This window comes from Hypomesus transpacificus, chromosome 18, assembly GCF_021917145.1.
Source record: "Hypomesus transpacificus isolate Combined female chromosome 18, fHypTra1, whole genome shotgun sequence".
In the NCBI taxonomy this organism is placed as follows: domain Eukaryota; kingdom Metazoa; phylum Chordata; class Actinopteri; order Osmeriformes; family Osmeridae; genus Hypomesus; species Hypomesus transpacificus.
Genome location: NC_061077.1, coordinates 8,348,810 through 8,369,022, shown reverse-complemented (window position 1 = coordinate 8,369,022; position 20,213 = coordinate 8,348,810). Strand labels below are relative to the sequence as shown.

General features: G+C 43.2%; 1 protein-coding gene across 1 annotated transcript; it reads right to left on the bottom strand.

Annotated features, from left to right (window-relative positions):
- Positions 1–218: 218 nt before the first annotated feature.
- megf6a (multiple EGF-like-domains 6a) lies at positions 219–16,878 on the bottom strand. Its single transcript, XM_047041008.1, has 34 exons — positions 16,519–16,878; positions 13,593–13,715; positions 12,045–12,170; positions 10,426–10,548; positions 10,097–10,219; positions 9,803–9,940; positions 9,537–9,659; positions 9,292–9,414; positions 9,015–9,191; positions 8,696–8,827; positions 8,484–8,612; positions 8,057–8,185; positions 7,823–7,957; positions 7,556–7,690; positions 6,722–6,847; positions 5,981–6,112; positions 5,663–5,791; positions 5,408–5,539; positions 5,175–5,303; positions 4,820–4,948; positions 4,299–4,427; positions 3,471–3,599; positions 3,241–3,369; positions 2,968–3,096; positions 2,751–2,879; positions 2,481–2,612; positions 2,244–2,372; positions 2,024–2,152; positions 1,791–1,919; positions 1,575–1,703; positions 1,359–1,487; positions 1,126–1,254; positions 877–1,005; positions 219–794 (listed from the first exon to the last, which is right to left on the bottom strand). Exons 1-34 carry the CDS (start codon positions 16,679–16,681, stop codon positions 718–720), a joined length of 4,413 nt encoding a protein of 1,470 aa, XP_046896964.1. The 5' UTR covers positions 16,682–16,878; the 3' UTR covers positions 219–717.
- Positions 16,879–20,213: the final 3,335 nt, after the last annotated feature.

Genomic DNA, 20,213 nt, shown 5'->3' with positions numbered 1-20,213 from the left:
AGCATTGCTTACTGAATTGTGACTGAGGCAGAATAAAAAGATATTCTGTACAGCTTGAATTTATCAAATTGAAAATAAATGCTATAATTGAATCAATCATTCAATATTTCCTTTTTTCTCATTGTTAATGCTCATTAGCATGAATTGTAAACACTGGTGTCACTGTCGTATAGATTGTAAAGAAAAAGTATCGTTTTAGTGAAGACTCGTATTCAAAAATGAAAAAAACAACATATTTAATAACAACGGTAAAGCTAAAATGTGCATTTTACAGTAAATTACTATTAGAACCACAGTCTTCTTGTGTCCTTTATGAAGTTTGAGGACACACTGTATAATTATTTCCTGAAATCATACAGTACTCCCCCATGTCCAGCTGGTACCCAGGAAGTGGTCTGTTGACAAAGGCTCTCTAGTTTTTTTCAGTAACTCTCTGATAATCAATGAGAGTTAACCCTGTTACATTACACGTGAATGAACAACATGTGACATGGGGAACATTAAGAATTTTGTATCCACTGCCATCCATGTCTGTGTTCATATTCTCTCTCTGGTGACACCTACTGGTCTTTGGTTGGTCACAACATGGTGCATGACTCCCACGACAACTCTAATTCTGCAGTTGTTTGTAGTTAACTTCATCTCGTTTTGGGGCTCTATAACCTTGAGGAGTGAGCCCCAATCTGTTATGTATCTGTTTTTGGCCAGTAGAAGGTGCTATACAGAAGACAGACTATGTGTGTAATTCCATATTCGGTTTATACGGGGCTGTATTGGAGAAGTAAATGGTCCGCCTGTGTAAAAGACAAGATAAGAATTGGTTAAATCAAATCCTTATCAACTGTGAGTGTGTGAAACTGTTGCTCAGATTCTTACCCTCCTGACAGGCATTGCCTACCCAGCCTCCCAGGCAGGTACAGCGGCCGTTCCTGGAGTCACACTGTGCTCCGTTTCGACACTCACATGTCTCTGTACAGTTTGGACCATACCGGTTCGCAGCACAACCTATGTATACAACCAAGCAATGGGACATTTATATTTACATGTCATTGAATCCCACTGTATCCCAGTAACAACCAACAGGTTAAGGAGTTTATGTAAGGTTAGGACTGTGGTCACACTTACTTGTGTCACAGCGCACGCCCATCTTTCCTGGTGGACACAGACACTTGCCACTTACAGGGTCACATGGTGTGTCCCCGTCACAGTCACATGACTGGCTACAGCCCACTCCAAAGTGGCCTTGGTCACATTCTGACAGGCAGATGATGGTTAGAAAAGAAACTATTGAAGACAGGAGCCATTTGAGTTCATGTGTGTAGATAAGAGCATTATAAATTGACTTGACAGCCACTCACCCTGCTCACAGTGGTATCCATGGTAACCGGGGGGGCAAAGACACAGTCCTGTTCTCGGGTCGCAAAAAGCACGACCTCTGCAGTTACAGTGACGCTGGCAGCGGGGACCATGGAAACCTGCTGGGCAGGCTAAGACAGAACGGTGGAGTGTTAGCTTAACATGGAGAACAGGAGGTCTACAAAACACTTGTTGTAAAAATCTATTCCACGACTCACCATGTTCACACAGGTAGCCATAGTATCCAGGGTCACACCGACACTCTCCTGTGACTCTGTCACACGTCCCGTTGTTTTGACAACTGCATTGTTGGCTACAGTTGGCTCCATATCTCCCAGGAGAACATACTGGATTACACAGCAGAAGGAACACAGCATGTAGCAAGTGTAATTATTATATGGTTCCCTCCATTGTTGCCATGGTAGCCTAATCACCTTTTTCACAGTTCAGTCCAGTCCAGCCCAATCCACAGGTACACACCCCAGATACAGGGTCACACACCCCCCCGTTATTGCAGATGCAACGCTGGGCACAGTCCTTCCCAAACCAGCCTCGAGCACAGCCTGGAAACCCCACACAAACACAAACACACACAAGCACAAATATAAACAGGGCATTCATTACAATGTATTGAAAACATGTTGGAGCATGATGTGTGTGTGGTTACCCTGCCCACAGTCTTCTCCTCTTTGGCCAGCCTCGCACACACACCTGCCGGTCACTGGGTCACAGCCTGCCCCCTCACCACAGAGTGCAACCCGGACACAGTCCTGTCCATAGCGGCCGGCGGGGCATGCTGCCAGAACCCAAAGAAGAGCATCTTTCAGATCCGTTTAGAAACATTTACTGTATTAACCCTGGGCCGGTCGCCCTAGAGGGAAACTCACTAGTATTGCAGTCTGCTCCTATGTATCCAGGTGGGCACTGACAGGTGCCAGTGGTGGTTTGGCACAAGCCCTGGTGTTGACACTGGCATGAGCGCTCACAGTTTGGCCCATACTGCCCATCCTCACACTCTGTAATACCAAACACAAAAAACACTCTATGGTTGTCTATGGTCCATTTATATCTATGGGAATTAAAAAGTACGGCAGCAAGTAAAGAAAGGTGAGGGAGGAGCTTGCCTTGATCACAGTTGTTGCCATGGAAGCCGGGTGCACAGTAGCAGAGACCCATGACAGGGTGGCACAGCTGGTTGGCACCAGAACACTGGCACACCTGGTTACAGTTCAGACCATATGTGCCAGGCTTGCATGCTGGCAAAGACAATGTAATAAAGCGCCAGGTACAAGATACCGTTCTGACATGGCATTCTGTTCAACATGCTGGTGTTCTGCAAATGCCAGAATAAGAGAACTTAGACTGCTGGCTAACTATTCATTTTTTTCACTCACTTTGCTCACAGCCGTTGCCAGTGAAGCCAGCGGGACAGCCACACTTGCCGGTCACATGGTTACAGGAAGTACCATGAGGACAGTCACAGTGTTGCGCACAGTCCTTACCATAGGAGCCAGGCAGACACGCTGTGGTGAACATATTTATTTAAATGCTATACACACTGTATGTACAAGACACTAGTTCTGTAGTTTGCCACTAGAGGGGGTCACTTACCTCTGTCACATGTTGGTCCTCTCCAGCCAGGAGGACAAACACACACTCCGGAAATATGGTCACATGGGGCACCATGGGCGCATCTACATCGGTCCTCACACCCAGAACCAAACTGTCCTGCCGCACACTCTGTTCAAAACCAGCAAACATACGTGCTTACTATATACATTCACCATGAACTCATGCCCGATGAGACTCAAGAAAGCACACACACACAGACACACACACTTGAACATGCATGAAGGGAGTCGTAATTGAGTGCCGGGTGCTCACCTTTCTGACAGTGCTTCCCCACATAACCAGGAGGGCAGCTACAAGCTCCAGTTCGACGGTCACATACCCCCTGATTCACACACTCACACGGCTGTGCACAGTCCCTGCCAAACCAGCCGTGTGCACACTCTACAGAGAGACATATAGAGTAAGAACTTGGTAGGGTAGGCATTTCTATGAGCTACTTCTTCCCCATGCTCTTTACCCTCTCATCCTGACCTAGCATTTACCTCGCTCACATGCCACCCCTGTCCACCCAGCGAGACAGGAACAGCGCCCAGAGAACCGGTCACATGACCCTCCATGTTGGCACAAGCACTGCAGCACACAGTCCGCCCCATAGAGGCCGGATGGACACTCTAAATGGTGGAGACATGAACACATATTAGACTAGCACACTCAAACACACACACATACAGTGGTAGACACACTGTGCAGTCTGTCAAACTGCACTTAACGAGCAGGAGAGAAACGTCTCACAGATCTTAGAATGCGGTGAACATCTTTTATATCAGTTCTTTGTTCGAACCCTACATCTGAACAATTTGTAGACTCAGCTGTTTCTATTTCCCACTGTTCAAGTCCGTGGGTAGAGCTGTTTCTCCTCAGAGGGTGGACTATTATGGAAGGGAATAGAGCCTTGGGGTTCTCATAATAATCTGAGAGCAAAAAGAACCATCGGGTGGCTATTCATGTAACTGTAAACTGACAGGAGATAAAGAACTACCGGTACTCTCTGTATGGAGAGATGCTATGTACTGGAGGGACAAAAAGAGCTTTCCACTGTAGAAGGCTGCTTATGAATATGTTCTCTTAATGGCATTTAGTCGGCAGGGGTGGGGAAGGAATGAAATGTACAGATGTTGAGGATAATAGGAGCTAAGTGTACCTTGTTATGTGTTAATGGTTTCTTATTTGAGCCCCATAGTGACTACAAGCAAAGGAAGGCATTCTCTCCCAATGTAGGAAGTAGGCTTGCGTGCACACCCATGGAACTGTAGATTCATACAGACACACATGTTCAAACACGCATATATGATTCTAATGGATTCTAGTACCTCTGTCACACCTTGAGCCGGTCCAGCCTGGTAGACACTGGCACTGCCCACTGACAGGGTCACATCTGGCATCGTTGTGGCACTGACAGGTGAGGTTACACTCTTGGCCAAACCGCCCTTCCTGGCATGCTGGAACGGGACACAGAAAGTGGCCAAGAAAGAAAAACACTATTACAAAAGATATTAATAAAAGCAGTCTGAAGCACAATGCCACGTTTTCCTCCTCCTACCACAGGAGCAGCTGCAGGATGTGGATACAGACTTCTTTGGCACAAACAGACACTAACACAGCTTTTTTCAGTCCAGATCCAAAAACTGCATGTGTTTATCTCAGGAGTTATGCAATGGCAAATGCAGGCAGACATACCTTAAGCTACGAGAACCATGAGTTCACTTTGAGTGAAAGCACCTAACAGGATGTAGCTTACTCATAAAATTTCTACCACCTTATAAAATATAGCACCACCGGTTTATTTCATTCTTTATTATTAGTTGAACACTTTTGGTTTGTAAGAACGTACTGGTGTTGCATTGTGGTCCGACCCAGCCAGCCGGGCAGATGCAGGATCCTGTGAGGTGATCACATGACCCTCCGTTCAAACACTCACACTTCTGCTCACACTCCATCCCATAGAAGCCATCGGGACATTCTACAATGACACACACGTCCATTCAGAATCAGAATCAAATCAGAATGGGTTTTATTCGCCATTAAAGTTTGCACAGACAAGGAATTTACTTTGGCAGGAAGGTGCATACATTAAACATATCGGAATTCCTGTTCATACAGTCACAATACCTATCTAAACTACATTCACAACCATTTAAAACTAAATCGGAACCAGGACACACACCGCCATCATTCCTAGGACTTACGTTTTTCACAGTAGGTGCCAGTCCAGCCAGATAGGCAGGTGCAGGCTCCACTCACATGCTCACAGGCAGCCAGGTTGGCACACTGGCACTTGTGTCTGCAGGCCAAACCAAAGGAGCCTTCTGGGCATTCTGGTCCAGTCAGGAGAGAGATATGAATGGATAGCATCAGTGATCATCCTCACCAAGACCGTGATTCTCAGAAGCGTGTACACTGGTTATGAGATCCCCCCTACTCTGTTGACAGCGTGGTCCTGTGTAGCCCGCCTCACAGCCACACTGGCCAGTGATTGGGTCACAGCTCCCATCACTGCTCTGGCACTCACACACGTTGGCACAGCCCCTCCCCCAGCGACCTGCTTTACATGCTGCAATAGAACAGAATACAATCCTCGCACCATTGTACAATGTATGAAATACTAAATAGCATGCCCATTAACTTGAAGTATTGTATTTCCAGGTACTATACTATAGCAAAAAGACTGTCTCACCTCTGCTACATCTGGGTCCAGTCCAGCCCTCAGTGCAGACACAGCGTCCAGTCACTGAGTGACAGCGCCCACCATTCTCACACAGACATCGCAACTGGCATCCATGGCCAAATCTACTAGCTGGGCACACTGTACACCGACATAGAAAAGCACACAGTGAAACCTGAAAACCCTGTGACTGACTTCAATGACTGTAATGATTGTGTGTGTGTGTGTGTGTGTGTTTGTGTGTAGTGTGAGTACGTGCAGCAGTGTGTCCAAGTATGAGCGAGAGAGTGTATGTATTTCATTTTCATGTTACTATTTTCAGTCTCTTACCAGTCTGACACAGGGTGCCAATGTACCCAGGTTGGCATTGACATGTTCCATTGTATTTGTCACACACTCCCCCATGCAGGCAATTAGGACAGGACTCAGCACAGCCAAGCCCCCACTGGCCCTCCTCACACTCTGAAAAATATCAGGATAAACTGACAAAGACAAAGATATAGTATCTATACGCTCCAAATAATACAAACAAAATAGTATGTGCCAGATTTAGATTAAGATTAACTGGTTTTTACTGGTGTACAACAAATTCGATCATTTACTGAACTAAAGTCAGCTCTTTTTGTACCAAACTCTCTTCTAAGTGGTGTATATTTTCAGAACAGTCTCCTGAACTTTAAATAGACCAGAATGGAAAGACATTAGCACAATCAAAGCATGTTCTTTACCATGGTTGCTTGGAGGGTGGAAAGTTGTGTGCGGTCACATAGTTGAACATGATACACTACATCTCTTTCCAGCTACATGTTGATTTCAAGAAGTCCTAGAGGCACTGATGGTGCAAAGACGAGTTATTTCCACATCCAAATGCCAAGATAATGGATTCTATTCATACCTGGCTATCTACTTTAAAGGTTGGCTAGACTGCCTCTCAACAGATTGGTTCTTTTGGAAGCCGCAATTTACACAAACATAAAAAGTTATGTTTGAAAAGTCATGAAATACTTTTCAGTCATACATCATTTGACAAACTCAGTAGACATTGTATTTTCTCCCTCTTGCCTTGCTTACCCATCTGACAGTGCTGTCCTGTGAGCCCTGGTGGACAGTGACACCGCCCTGTTACCTTGTCACACAGGGCCCCAGAGCACTCACAGGGATGGTTACATCCAGATCCATATCGACCCTGTGGACATTCTGGGAAACAGCACACAGCACATTAGGCAAGGCCAGGCCACTACAGAGCGGTTGGGGGTTAAGTGTGTCAACGGTGGCGAGGCCAAAGAGTTGAAATGCTGCATCCGTTTTGACCATGTAAACCCAAGACTTGGAAAGACCAGATGAAAACAAAGAGGAAAGGTTGCTAAACATACAGTAAGTGAGCGATGGGAGACTGAGGGAAGCCAGGCCTGGACAATTCCCCCATCCCCAATGTTTCAAATTTATAGCAGATGTTGGATTCTGATCATTTAACGGCAACCAGGTGGCTGTTGTAAAAGTATTCCTGTTATTTCCATCCGTTACACAGGGTGTGCAGGCACGGTCACAACTGCACATGCATGACTGTGTATACACACACATACACACATAGTAAATTAAAAAGGTAAATATAGAGCCAAAAAAAATACTATTTATATTCTGCTGGGTCCATGTTTTCAATGGGAAGGTGAGAGCGATAGGTTAAAGGAATGAGTGATATACTGCAGGGAAAAGATAGTCCCAAGAGACAGATCGGGTTACCTTCTCTATTCAAGAACTTTCCAATTTCCAAGGTTTTAAAGGTTTACGGTGTTGAGCACATTCAAACAGCTGTCTGTCCACATGCTCAATGCACAGTCTGAGAACATGGGATAGAACAGACAGGCCTATGGGACTGTGGTGCAGGCCAGCATGGACTTTACCCACCTAGAGCACAGTTATCTCCATGGAACCCCGCTTGGCACAGGGGCCTACATTCCCCTGTCACATGATCGCAGGTCACTCCTGATGGACAGAGGCAGGTCTTCTTGCAGTCCAGGCCATAGTAGCCTCTCTCACATTCTAGTGGAGCCACATATAACCACAAACAATGGTCAAGCCATGAATTATTATGCACAGGGCATATGTTTGTGTGTGTGCATATGTGTGTGTGTGTGTGTGTGTGAGCATGCACATTTTTCTTGGACCACTAACCCTCCTGGCACCTCTTGCCCTGGAAGCCTGGTCTGCAGATGCAGGCCCCGTGGCGCCGGTGGCATTCTAGGCTGTTCTGCTGGACACACTGGCATTCCTCAGAGCAGCCTGGGCCGTATGACCACTTGGGACAAGCTGGAAGGGAATGGCATGTAAAGGGTGAACAGGATGGGCTGTGAAAGGGGAAAGGTGTAATGGCTTTAATGACAAAAGGAAACATGGAGGGGCACCTACGTAGGTGACAGAAGCGCCCATAGAGTCCTGGGTCACACAGACAGGCCCCGTAGGTGCGGTGGCAGCGCCCATTGTTGGCACAATTACACTTCTTATTGCACTGTTTCCCATACAGACCCTTGGGGCATCCTGTAGAGCATGAAAAGGGCAAGAGACATAACAAAGTTAAACGCAGGTTACAACACTTTCTAAAGGAGAACAGCTTCTAACGCTTAAAGTTTATAATACATTTACATTTAGCAGACGCTCTTATCCAGAACAACTTACAGTAGGTACAGGGACATTCCCCAAGGCAAATAGGGTAAAGTGCCTTGCCCAAGGACAATGTCATTTTTCACAGCCAGCCAACCTTCTGATAACTAGCCCAATTCCCTAACCGCTCAGCCACCTGATAGATTACATTGAGTTGAAATGTATCCACACTCACCATCCTGGCACATGTCCCCACTGATGCCAGGTGGGCAGTGGCAGTGCCCGGTCAGAGGGTTGCAGCTGGCACCATTCTTACACTTACACTTGAAGGAACAGTTCCTGCCAAACGTGCCCTCGGGACAAGCTGGGCAGAAAGAGGAGGAGAGTCACTCAAACTTTCAAGGTTGTTACTGTTTGTTGTCGTCTCCTCCTTAGCTGTGACCTCACTTTGGTTGCAGACAATCCCTGTCCACCCATCAGGGCAGTCACACCTTCCCTCTTCCAGATTACACACTCCTTCTTTAGAACAGTCCTCACACGACAAGCTGCAGTCAGGGCCGAAGGTTTCATTCAAGCAAACTGAAAGAAAGAGAAGACAATGTGGGGTTGTGCCATCGTCTGACTGAAAAGAAAACGCTAGTTATCTTCAATGTAAGATTTGACAAGGGGGTGATATTTACACTGAAGGTGACATCAGAGCTGTTTATTTACTCTAACTCACATCTTTTAAATGTTACGCTGGCGTGTTAACAGGTTGTTTGCATACCAAAGGTCTCTGTGAGAGTGCTCTGGGCCCGCAGCTCTCCCAGGCTGTCTTCCTCGTAGTCAACGTAGCGCTCCAGGGGCTGCACGACAAAGTCCCTCAGCAAGGTGATCCGGGGCAGGGGGCGCTCCACAGCCAGGCGGCCACTCCACCCTAAAACCTCTACTGCCTCCTGCAGGGCTGGAGGGAAGAAAGAACCACTGAGCTGATCACCAAGCATCAAAACAAACACTTTATTGATCCAGATGATGAGTTCCAGTTGGAGCTGAACTTTACATACAAACACAGGACATTCTGTCCTCGTCAAGACGGTGTCCTAGACGACAGAAGCACTGGAAAGATCCAGCTGTGTTTTGGCAGGTGTGCTCACAGCCTCCATTGTCCACCAGACACTCGTCCACATCTGTGAAGAAACAGAAAGACTGAAGATCTGGTGCTACTGTGTTCTGTATGTGTTCCTATGATGAACACATGTCATACATTTAATTGAAGCAGAGATCAAAGATTGGTAATACAGGATCATACCATCACAGCCACATCCATCAGAGTTGAGACGGTAACCAGCCCTGCAGTAGCACTCATAACCCCCCGGATAGTTGGTGCAGTCCTGCTCACAGCATGAGGTTCCTGCATCACACTCATTCAAGTCTGACAAACACAAACACACATGAGTGTCTCTTTAGAGGGGTTCAAAGTGCAAAATGACTAAACATGTAAACTACATGTAGATATTGTAGATATTGTATGGTGATTAGCAATATATCCTTATACTAAGGCAGCTTATTTCTTACCCACACAGGTCTTCAGGTCTTCGGCTAGGTGGTATCCATGGTTACAGCTACAGACAGCTCCGACAGTAGAGTGCTGACACTGATGAGAACATCCTCCATTTCTGTTCTCACAGCTGTTGATGATCTCCATCTCAATGCCTACGAAAGAAATACATGGACACCTGTTTTGTGTGTTCCCATGGAGTTTGAATATTTGGACAAACAGTAATATCACTGGACCTGTTTTGTATATTTTTGGTATCTTTAGTTGCTTCTTTGGTTTCTGTAGAGCTAAAGAAATGTGCCCTGACTTACGGTAGCATTTCCTCCCATCTGATCCTAGCTCGTACCCTGGGTTGCAGAGACAGGTGAAGGAACCATGGTTGTTGTGGCAACTGTGGGCACAGGCAGCTTGGCTTGTCTCACACTCATCAATGTCTGCAAAACACATACAATCACTGTAGAACCATCCGCTTCATCATCATCGCTGCTGTCCAGATCATTACCACTGCTGCGCAATGATAGTTCTGTCATCATCCTCAATCTTCTCATCAGTATTTAATCATCACTATCACTGTTATAAAAATAATAGTTACAATAATCAGCACATGATGTGTCTGACTATAAAATGTGGTTTTATTTACCTTGGCAGTTTTTACCATCCTGGCCCAGTAGGTAACCAGGACGACAGTCACACTGAGCTCGCCCTCCAATGTTCCTGCATGTTTGCAGGCAGCCTCCATTCCTTTCTGCACAAGGACTTCTCACTAAAATACAGTAAACCAGTTTACGGTGTAGAGTAGCCTACATACCATCACACACACACAAACCAGTTCTCTCCCCACTGATTTGGAGGGAGTAAAAGAGTAATTGGGTTAACTGAGTGTGTGGTTATTTTCCTTAAACAGCAATGACCCATAATCACTTCCAGGTCTGTGCCCCTGGGATGGGCTTTGCAAACGGAGCTCCACTTAGCTGAACTGAAGATCATTTTTTTATTTGTAATGGAATTCACTTGGTCTTTAAAAACGGCTGTTATTGTAAATTCATATATGAAACGAAGACCGCTTGGCGTACATATAAAGTACATATAAAATAACCAAACCTTCATCAGTACACAAAGTACTGTATGTATTTTATTTCATGTCATGCTCTTGCTTAAATGTTTTACTTTAATCCTACAGTACATTATAATTGTAACGATATATAAAATAAACAAAAACTGCATTTATTAATAAATTATACTAAGTCTTAGATGATACAAAAGACAATTCTGACAAAACAACATAAATACTGCACATAGTTGGGCTTCTGCATTTGGATAAGCTTATTTGACCCTATGTCTTTTTTCAAATTATGTTGCAGTAAGATCCAACACAGGTTCTTATACACGTAAGCCCACGCCAAGCTTATGGTTGTATCATGGTTATAGCAAGGATCCTTGATCAAGGAGCCTCAGACAAGCAGTTTGACCAGACCAGTCTACTATCTGACAGAACAGGGCCACTGCACGCACCAAGACGATAGCCAGCCTGTCTCTGGCTACACTCAGAAGTAGAGTCATGTGTCAGACAGTACAAGTTGACTGTGAAGGAATTTTTCAGCCAGCCAAAAAACACAGCAATAAATAATTTTGTTGTTATTACAGTTCAAACGCCAAACATTTCTGGCTCTGTTGCACATCCTAATACATTACTATGATTGTATTTTCTCACTTTCGTGGCTAACATTGGCCTAATGCATGTCTTTTTCAAGATCAGTCACCTAATGGTCTTATTGAATTCAGTTGGATCTACAACATTGTTGACAATTGTGTGAGTAATTCAGTTGAAGTCTTCTCATCCAAGCAAGAACATTCAAAACCTGACATAACCATTTAAAATGGACTTCTATTGGCAGGAATGACATCAGTCTGTTTTCCCCTTCTGCAGAAGGACAGGCTGTCAAAGCTTGGTTAATGTGACCAGTGTTCTGTTTTATTTCATACTCTTGGCATGGTCGAGACAAAAACGTAAGGTTGACTATGTAATGTAAAGTGTTTTTTATCAGCTGTTTTTTTTCTTATCAAGGACTGGATTCCAATGTGAACACGTACAGTTGAGTTGAGTAATGCAAATAAGTCAGCTGGTGGGTTTCAAAATAGATACATTGAAATTGAAATTGTCACTGTATGCCCCCCTGCCCCCCCCCCACACACACATACACAAACATTCTGCATTCAGGTATGCATACACTTGTATACATACTTTGATCTAATACTCACGCTTGCAGTTCTTGCCATCCTCTGTGAGTTGGTAGTTGGGTCTACAGCGACACTGGTAGTGAGCCTGGGACAGCTGGATACAGTCCTGCTCACAACCCCCATTGTTGATGGCACAAGAGAGGACGGCTAAGACAAACAGGAACGAAAATATGAACCAAGGATAGACTGTGCTTGCTAGTGCATGATTGGGTGTCCAACCCTGTATTCCAGGCCAGCCCTGTCAACTCTAAATTATGTCATCCTGGTTTGACACAATAACGATAGATGATTGGGCACTGGCTTTCACTTTGACAGAAATCCTAGAGTTGTCCAGAGTAGTGGTCCTCACACTGTAACTCCAATACAATATGAGTGCTATTAACACTGCACTCAAATAAGGGAGGTACAGTCAAAAGAAGAAAACTTTTCCTAACAAACTCCATCTACTCCCTTTTTGGAATGTAACATTCAACGACCCTCAGACTCTTCTGTTTTCCTCTCGGTGCTCCATCTAGGAACAGAAACCCAATAATAACATGGAGGATAATGTTGGAGCAAACTGTTTTCTTGCTGGCTCATTAGAAAAAGCCATCTGATTTAGTTCAGAGAAGTGTGTATAGGATGGAGGACTTAGTAACTTAACATTATTCATGGTTACTGTGCTAAATTATTGTTGCTCCCTTTATGCCATACAGTTATGTGTGATCAAGATGACAGATTGTTCAAATTAAAATAAAAACAATCCTATCATGGTCTGTGACTGGTTAGTTTTTACGAGACTTCAGAGTTCCCTGATGCTCCTCCCTCTTTGACAGTTGTGTGGGGGTGCTAGTAGTATGGCTTCAGCACAAACCACAGGAATGATGCCCGGGGCCTATGAGGGCTTTGGACAATACACTCTGGTGTAAAAGGGGGAAAAGGAAACCCCAACTGATTTATTTGGATTTTCATGTGGACAGGGTTGAGTGTTTGAAGTTCATACTTCAAATTAAATAACATAAATGAATGTACTTTGTAATAGAGAAAATCATAACTTTTTATTTCATATTGTTTGCTCGCTTTTAGTAGTTGGTACTTTATTCATCGGGTAATCTGCGGACAGTGACTGCAGGTGCTTAGTGCATGGCCACATTAACACATTGACCTTCATTAACATCTAAGCAGGTTATCCTATTGAGAACTACATTTATTTTATAACATGTACACCGAGAGTCCATGTACAAAATAAGGAAAGAATGGAGAATTAAATATTGTGATACATTGCTGAAGCTGGAAGGAACGATAGTGGGATTTATGGACAAAAGCAGCAGAGTGAAAGTGAGAGACAATGTGGTACTTCATAAGCCAGAGTACAAACACGGTCTGACAAGACTGGAAAATACTGGGAAACCTCTGCCCCTACCAAAACAATGGCCTCTTTGATTCCCGTTTGACACAAGCGAAAGGTGGACCCCACATTTTCTGCTTTGATGTGGCTTCAAGCCTCGGAAAGCTCCAGATGGACGGCTTACCAAGAACGGTGGAAGTAGCATAACCTTAACTGACCTCTTCAATTACCCTGTGTCTTACCAATGCAGGTTCGTCCATCATTATGCAGTCGGGTGCCTGGGTTGCACACACAGTAGTAAGAAGCTCTGGTGTTCACACAACGGTGCTGGCATCCCCCATTATGGACCTGACATTCGTCAACATCTGTGGGAGAAAAACAAGCAAGTGACACTGATTTAGCAGTTTAGTGGTACTGTACATTCTTGGAGAGTAATGTATTATAGCACGATGTTGCAGTGAAGGCCAGCTCTAAACATACTGAGCAATCAGCAAGAAATATAGTTGCATGCCTGTCTGGTGCCAGGCAGAAACTGAAGGCAGATGGACAAAACCAGGGGATTTAGTTACGCAAACACCAGAGGGCTTATGAACAAACAAATGCACACGCAATGTTTGCAACAAAACCTATACAATTTAATTTGAGAACACCTTCGGTCATATTACAAGAGAAAGTTCCCTTTGAACATGAAGTGGTTGACAAGGGCAGCCATGAAGTCAAGGGGTTTTAATGCTTCCAAACGAACGGAAGACCAAGTTTCTATTGATGCCAGCATCGCTGATATTACGAGACCAAACGTCATCTGTTTTCTCACAGCAGTAAACCAAGGTGTGGAGCATGGGACCCATTTGTAACTTGTAAATTATAGAGGCTCCTACACTTAACAGCCAAGCAACAATTTAGAGGTGTAATTCCGGTGAAGGGAGAGGGAGAGTGTAAAAACAAAGAAATGTTAGGACCAATGAGCGGAACCATAAGAGATGGGAGCTAAAAATAAGTCTTACCTTTTATATATAAGGGCTTGTACTCTAGGACATGTGCAATTTCTATGTTTCTGAATCCAATACAGCATCTCACAAACTGTTTATCTATCAAAAATGCCTCAAATGAATCTAAAATAATGTACATTTAATAATACCACACATCACATCCACATCTCTCTGGTGTTTTCTCAATAGCCTTGACATCCACAAATTGGCCATTACATTCTAACTGTAACACTTGAGGAACAACAATGTCTATCGTTATGAACAGCAGTACTCCCATGAAGCTGTGTTAGCCACGGCTGGTCAGGGTAGGGTATTGAAAGAGTGAAGGAGTCCCTTCAACCTTGATTAGAGGGAGCAAATATCTCTGAAGGAGGAAGAGGTACTTGTCCAAGAGGCTCATCAGACAGTCTGGCCCACTCAGAAGGGGCCTGTGATAAAAGGGCCTAACTGCACCCTGGAAAAGTCCTCCTGTGATCCTGATTAAAGGGCTTCCGAGCTCCCATTGGAGATGAAGAGCCATGGTGACCCCTGAGGGCCTGAAGATGTCCATCATCTCTCTGGGCTGAAATGTCTTTCTGGCTGCTCTGGCACAAACATTTACAGAACATTCTCTTAGCAGCAGACGTGCTTTCAAGAGTTTTTCTAATGTTGTGGGTAAGTATTTGCAATTGGGGCAGATGTATTAAGCATAATTTGGTGAGAATATTGTTTTGAAGGCCATAACCATCTGGGATAAGACTGCCAGTCTGGAACAAAAATTAAAAAGTGCCTAAAGAAGCCCCTTCCTTCATGCATGACATTGTTTATAATAAATCACAGCCATAAGAACATTAGCAGACACATCAAATGGATTACACATCTACATGTTAAAGCCTTAATATCCATATCCATAGCCCCAATAAAATGGAAACACATCCAAACCCATTTGTAACTAACAATATAAAACATGGTCAAAAATAACGACACTAAATGAAAACCTCAATTGGTAATACACTAACAATGGGCCTCCCACATTACTCAGTAGTGAGGACCACCTACCCAAGGGATCTGCAAACATTCGTAATCCTTTAGGCCTGTAGGGATGAATCTGCTAGCTTTTAGCATAAATTGTAAATTATGGCTACTTATATTTTGTTTTTTATTTTGTATTCCCCTTAGTATTAGCTAGACCCCCCTTAGTATTAGCTAGACTTTGCTCCTTTTGTATGGTTAGTCCACAAATTTAAGTTAGAATATTCCTATATGTTTAATGTATGCACCTCCCTGCCAAATGAATGTTTGTTTGTGCAAACATTCATGGCGAATAAAATCCCTTCTGAATCTGATTGTGACAGCACAGGGATGGAAAACAGACTGCACACAGCAGACAAATCAGGAAATGAGCAGCATCACACAGTATTTATACCCTTGGGAGTGAGTGGGGATGAAGTCCAAAGAGACTTAGCGACGCTGTGTGCCATTTTGCTGTCCTTAGTTCAAACTCGTTATCAGTAAAGGAATGCATCAAAATAAAACTAAAATGTGGCAAAATGCAGCAGAACAATGTTTTATGGTTCAGGGACAATGACCTTTGATGTGATATCTCCCCTGATCTTACATTAAATTTGATATCATTGTGCCAGTGACTTCTCATCACAAATCAGTAAATTCACAGCGACTAGCACAACAACATTCTGTTGAATGTCTTTAACAGCTGGCCTGAAGCGTCTGTGGAACAGGGCCCAGCAGGGAGCTTCCTCAAGGTCACACAGAGCCAGTATTTACATGCAGTGGGATCACCACAAGAGGTGGAACCACACTCTGTAGTTATCTGTGGTTACATTGCAGAATCATGTTCTGCACCAGCTCATGTTCAAGTACTGTACATTGTCTTCACAGTATGTGTGGCTATGCTGTTTTATCCACTACTTATAAGACAATAACAAAACATTAAGAAACACAGTCATCTTTCTCTCTATTTCTCTAATCTCTCTCTCTCCTCCTCTACTCACTTTGTAAGTAAATGATTTATTCCCCAAGATCTCTGACAGGTGACAGATTTCCATTTACATCAGCTAATATATTTTGGAACTGGATGGATATGTAAAATCCTTGATAAAGCCTTGATGACTTTGACTCACTCCAAAAAGATGGAAGGAGCTAAATATAAAAAATGTGGTCATGCAGACATGGAACTCACCTGAACCAGTATCTCCCACATTGTAGCTATTGTGTCCATAGAAGCAGGTATAGCAGTTCCTGTGGTTGTATCTGTATCTGTTCAGTCCATTGGCTCCCAAACATGGGCTACTTTGACTCAACAAGCCCACTGAAAGTAGCAAGAACCATCCAATGTAGGTCATGGTCACTCTGCTACAATGTTTAAAAATAATGCATGAAAATCTAAACCTTTGCAGGACTGTCCATAGTTTGTTTGAGAAGGATAATCACAAGGCCAGAGACCAGTCTGTGCACGGTAATAACACAATTTTCTTTGGCACTTCAGGTCGATTTACCAAGTCTCCCTCAGTTGTTCTCTCTTAGCTTTGACAGACATGCTTTTCTTGTTGCTCTCTTTAACTTTAGAGCTCCACCCCTTTTTCTCTCTCTCAGTTTCCATCTACTGAGTGCAGGTCCACCCTCCTCCTTGTTCCTCCTGTCGTTCCCTTTCTCCCCTCAGGTACAGTTACTGTTGCAGTTACAGTTCAACTACAAACAGAAGTGCATGGCCACATTGCTCCAGAGGAACTTTCATTACAATTACTTTATTACATTTAATTTAGGATTGATCTTGAGATAAACTTAGAGTTATCTAGCAAATCTATTATTGTGTGTGGTGTCTTGTTCAGAAAAGCCATGGGAAACCATTTCAGAGAAAAAGCTTTTTTTACCATGCCATCCAGAAAATAATGTTATGTTTAGTTTTACTCACAGGAGTCATGTTGTACATCGCCATGCATAGTCTTTATGACTGGAAAGAGGAGACTGACGTTCCAATGAGTCATAATTCATGCCAAAGACTTTCATGGATCAGACTAGAGATTGCTTTCAGGTGAAGCTGTTGAAGATTTGATATCGGTCTTGATTCAATAATCATTTTTCCATAGTTGCAGAGGGCTCTGGGGATAAAAGGTTCCTGTCTTTTATAGGTCTGTCCTCAGGCCAGCAGGTTTGGACTTCTTCAACACTGTTTAATTGCCTTGTCTCCCCATTTCCTCTCTCTCTCTCTCTCTCTCTCTCTCTCTCTCTCTCTCTCTCTCTCTCTCTCTCTCTCTCTCTCTCTCTCTCTCTCTCTCTCTTTCTCTTTCTAACTGTCGACTCTTCTTTATGACCTCCCTTTATAAAGTTATTTTTTAAAAGTGCACTGGGGAGCAGTTCTGTTTAGTAACTAGTGAGAATCCAGTCAAACTGACCATCACAGCATTTTCTTTGCATCATGCAGCAAGAAAAAACAAAACTGATACAGTGTTTGACATTGAACTAAGAGCAGGAGTTGTACTGTAGGTTACAGGGTAACTGAATTGATTTACGAAAGCTTGAAAGTTTATAGCAGTCACATGGATTGGTTTGTGTGCGCGTATGTGCACTGGTGGTTTGGTAAAACGAGCATGTAGACAGGACTCCTGAAGGTTGCTTGTTATTATTGAGGGCAAGACAAAAAACACTCCTTCAACCCAAAGAGCCAAGACTTAATATAAACCACCCAGGAGTCACGAAATTCGCAATTCCTAATGATTAACGGCTTTGCAAATCTCTGCATTCTCTCTTCAGTTCAATAGGAGGGGACCAACTTTTTGACTGTCATAGGAGTAAAGGGCTACTACTACTAAATCGACCCTCCCAAACTAAGTAATATAGCTAACAGAACACACAATACTAAGAAAAAACTAAAAAGGTGTCAATTTTACTTGAGGCCCAAAACAATGGTTTCCTCTGGGGAGTTGCTTTAACTTGTAGTATTCAAGTACAAACTGGCATAAGGAGTTTTGTCTCCAAGACATGGATTCATTGTCCTCTGGAATGTTGTTTTTATAAGCATTTTTTGCCTCTGAGTTTGACATTTTAGAAAAAGGTGTTTCCAAATGTAGGTATGGTTGTGGTGGACATTATTTTATTTTTTCCCCTATATCTCAACCAATCCATGCACCCTAAATGAACTGAACCCCGTGAGAAGGTTAATGTGGGATCTCTGTTTTGCATTGTCGATTAAGAAAAATTGTGTGTGCTTAACATGTTAGCCAAGTATTTTCTGGTCAAAAATACTCTCCTTTGGGGAATTCAGTGTATTCTTAACCTGAGTGACAGGTTCCCTCTCAGGTCAATAGAAGGTAAGGCATGATTTTTGATGTTTTTAAATAAAACGTACTTACAGGAATCACCCACATGGGTGAGACTATAGGTGACATTTAGGAAAACAGCTGTTGGTTGGGTTTTACTTTCATGCTATAATTCTTGTTCTATAACAATGTCTCTCCAAATGTTTCTTACACTGAGTAACTTTTGCTCAACATGAAAATGAGCTCTGTCTGGATATTTTCGACAGCACAGACCAACAGACATACATTTCGAGGATGTCAGTGCAACCAAGTCTCTGTCACAGTGAAAAGATTTGATAGTTTTCCTGGCATCAGAAAGCTCAACAAATGTGCTTGTTCGTTTGATTTATGGGGAGAAACATGCATGAACTACATACTGTAGTCCTCCGGGGTTACATACAATATCACTTTCAGAAGCTTGGCTATGAAGAGAATGAATTATGGCTTACTGTGTTAGCTCCTAATACTGCAAACTGACTGAAATACACATTTGTAATCTCTTTCATTATTATTGTGATGGGCCTGAACAAGTATTACAAGCTCTGAATTTGAAGGAAGTCCTGAGTGTGACATTTTAGAACATAATAGAACACAAACACTTCTCTCACACTTCTACGCTTTCTACTAGAGGCTAGTGTGCAGTGTATTTTGCAGAAATCACTATTTGAAACCGAGCATTTCCTGTTTTTCAAAACAATTCCTGGTTTGCCATTATTTGAGTTCAACGAAACACATCCAAGTTTGATATGCGCAGATAAAGAAGTCACTGTTAGCACATTGTTGTCTGAGCGAGTATTGTCAGTGAATATACGCTCTGGATAAGAGCGTCTGCTAAATGACTATATGAATATGTCTGTCGGATTTCTTGACCCTCACAGTCTTTTACAAGTTCAAGGGGAACAAACCATGACAGAGTGACAGGTAGCATTGTGTAGTTAGTATGAGTTATTACCCCTTAATCCCTTCCTTACTTACTTCAAAATGGTAGAACAGTCTCTTTGGACCAGGTGCAAGCAGCCAGATGTCATCTAAGGCTCTGTTGTAGTAGGGTCAGGCGAGGCAAATCACTTACTCCAACGGTAGCTCAGACTTAGGAAGATTAAGGGAAACAAAGGCTTTCTGTAAGGTGCTGGAGCATGGAGACACCCTGGCACTGAAATCTGGTTTGGTGATCCCTGGACCTTCATGTGGACCAACAGTGGCTGGGATTATATTAATCTAAACCTGACCCAGTGTTTGACTTTTTAAGGAATTGAAATATCCATCATTTGCAGTCCACATTTCAGATTTCTTTTTAGTTGTTGTGTTGATGTTGAAAAGTGCTCCCTGAAAAATACAGCTACAGAAAAGACACCTGCAAAGGTTATACATCATATAAAATACAATAAACTGTAGCATATGCTTTGTTAAATCTAAAAAAAGCTGTCTGTTTACAGCTAATGTAGCTGCTAAATAGTTTTAAAAACAATTTCAACATGTGATCTAAATTAATCTGTCTGAAATTTGTTATGGATTTTAATGTGTTAGCATCCATATAAGTTTTGTCTGATGTGACAATTAACTAGTGAGAAATTAAGAC

Coding starts and splice junctions, on each gene's coding strand:
- megf6a (XM_047041008.1), bottom strand. CDS start 16,681: ATGACCTACATTGGATGGTTCTTGCTACTTTCAGTGGGCTTGTTGAGT. Junction 9,415..9,536: donor TGATGGATGTGGCTGTGATG/GTATGATCCTGT, acceptor GTTTCTTCACAG/ATGTGGACGAGTGTCTGGTG. Junction 4,949..5,174: donor TGGCACCTACTGTGAAAAAC/GTAAGTCCTAGG, acceptor GTGTCATTGTAG/AATGTCCCGATGGCTTCTAT.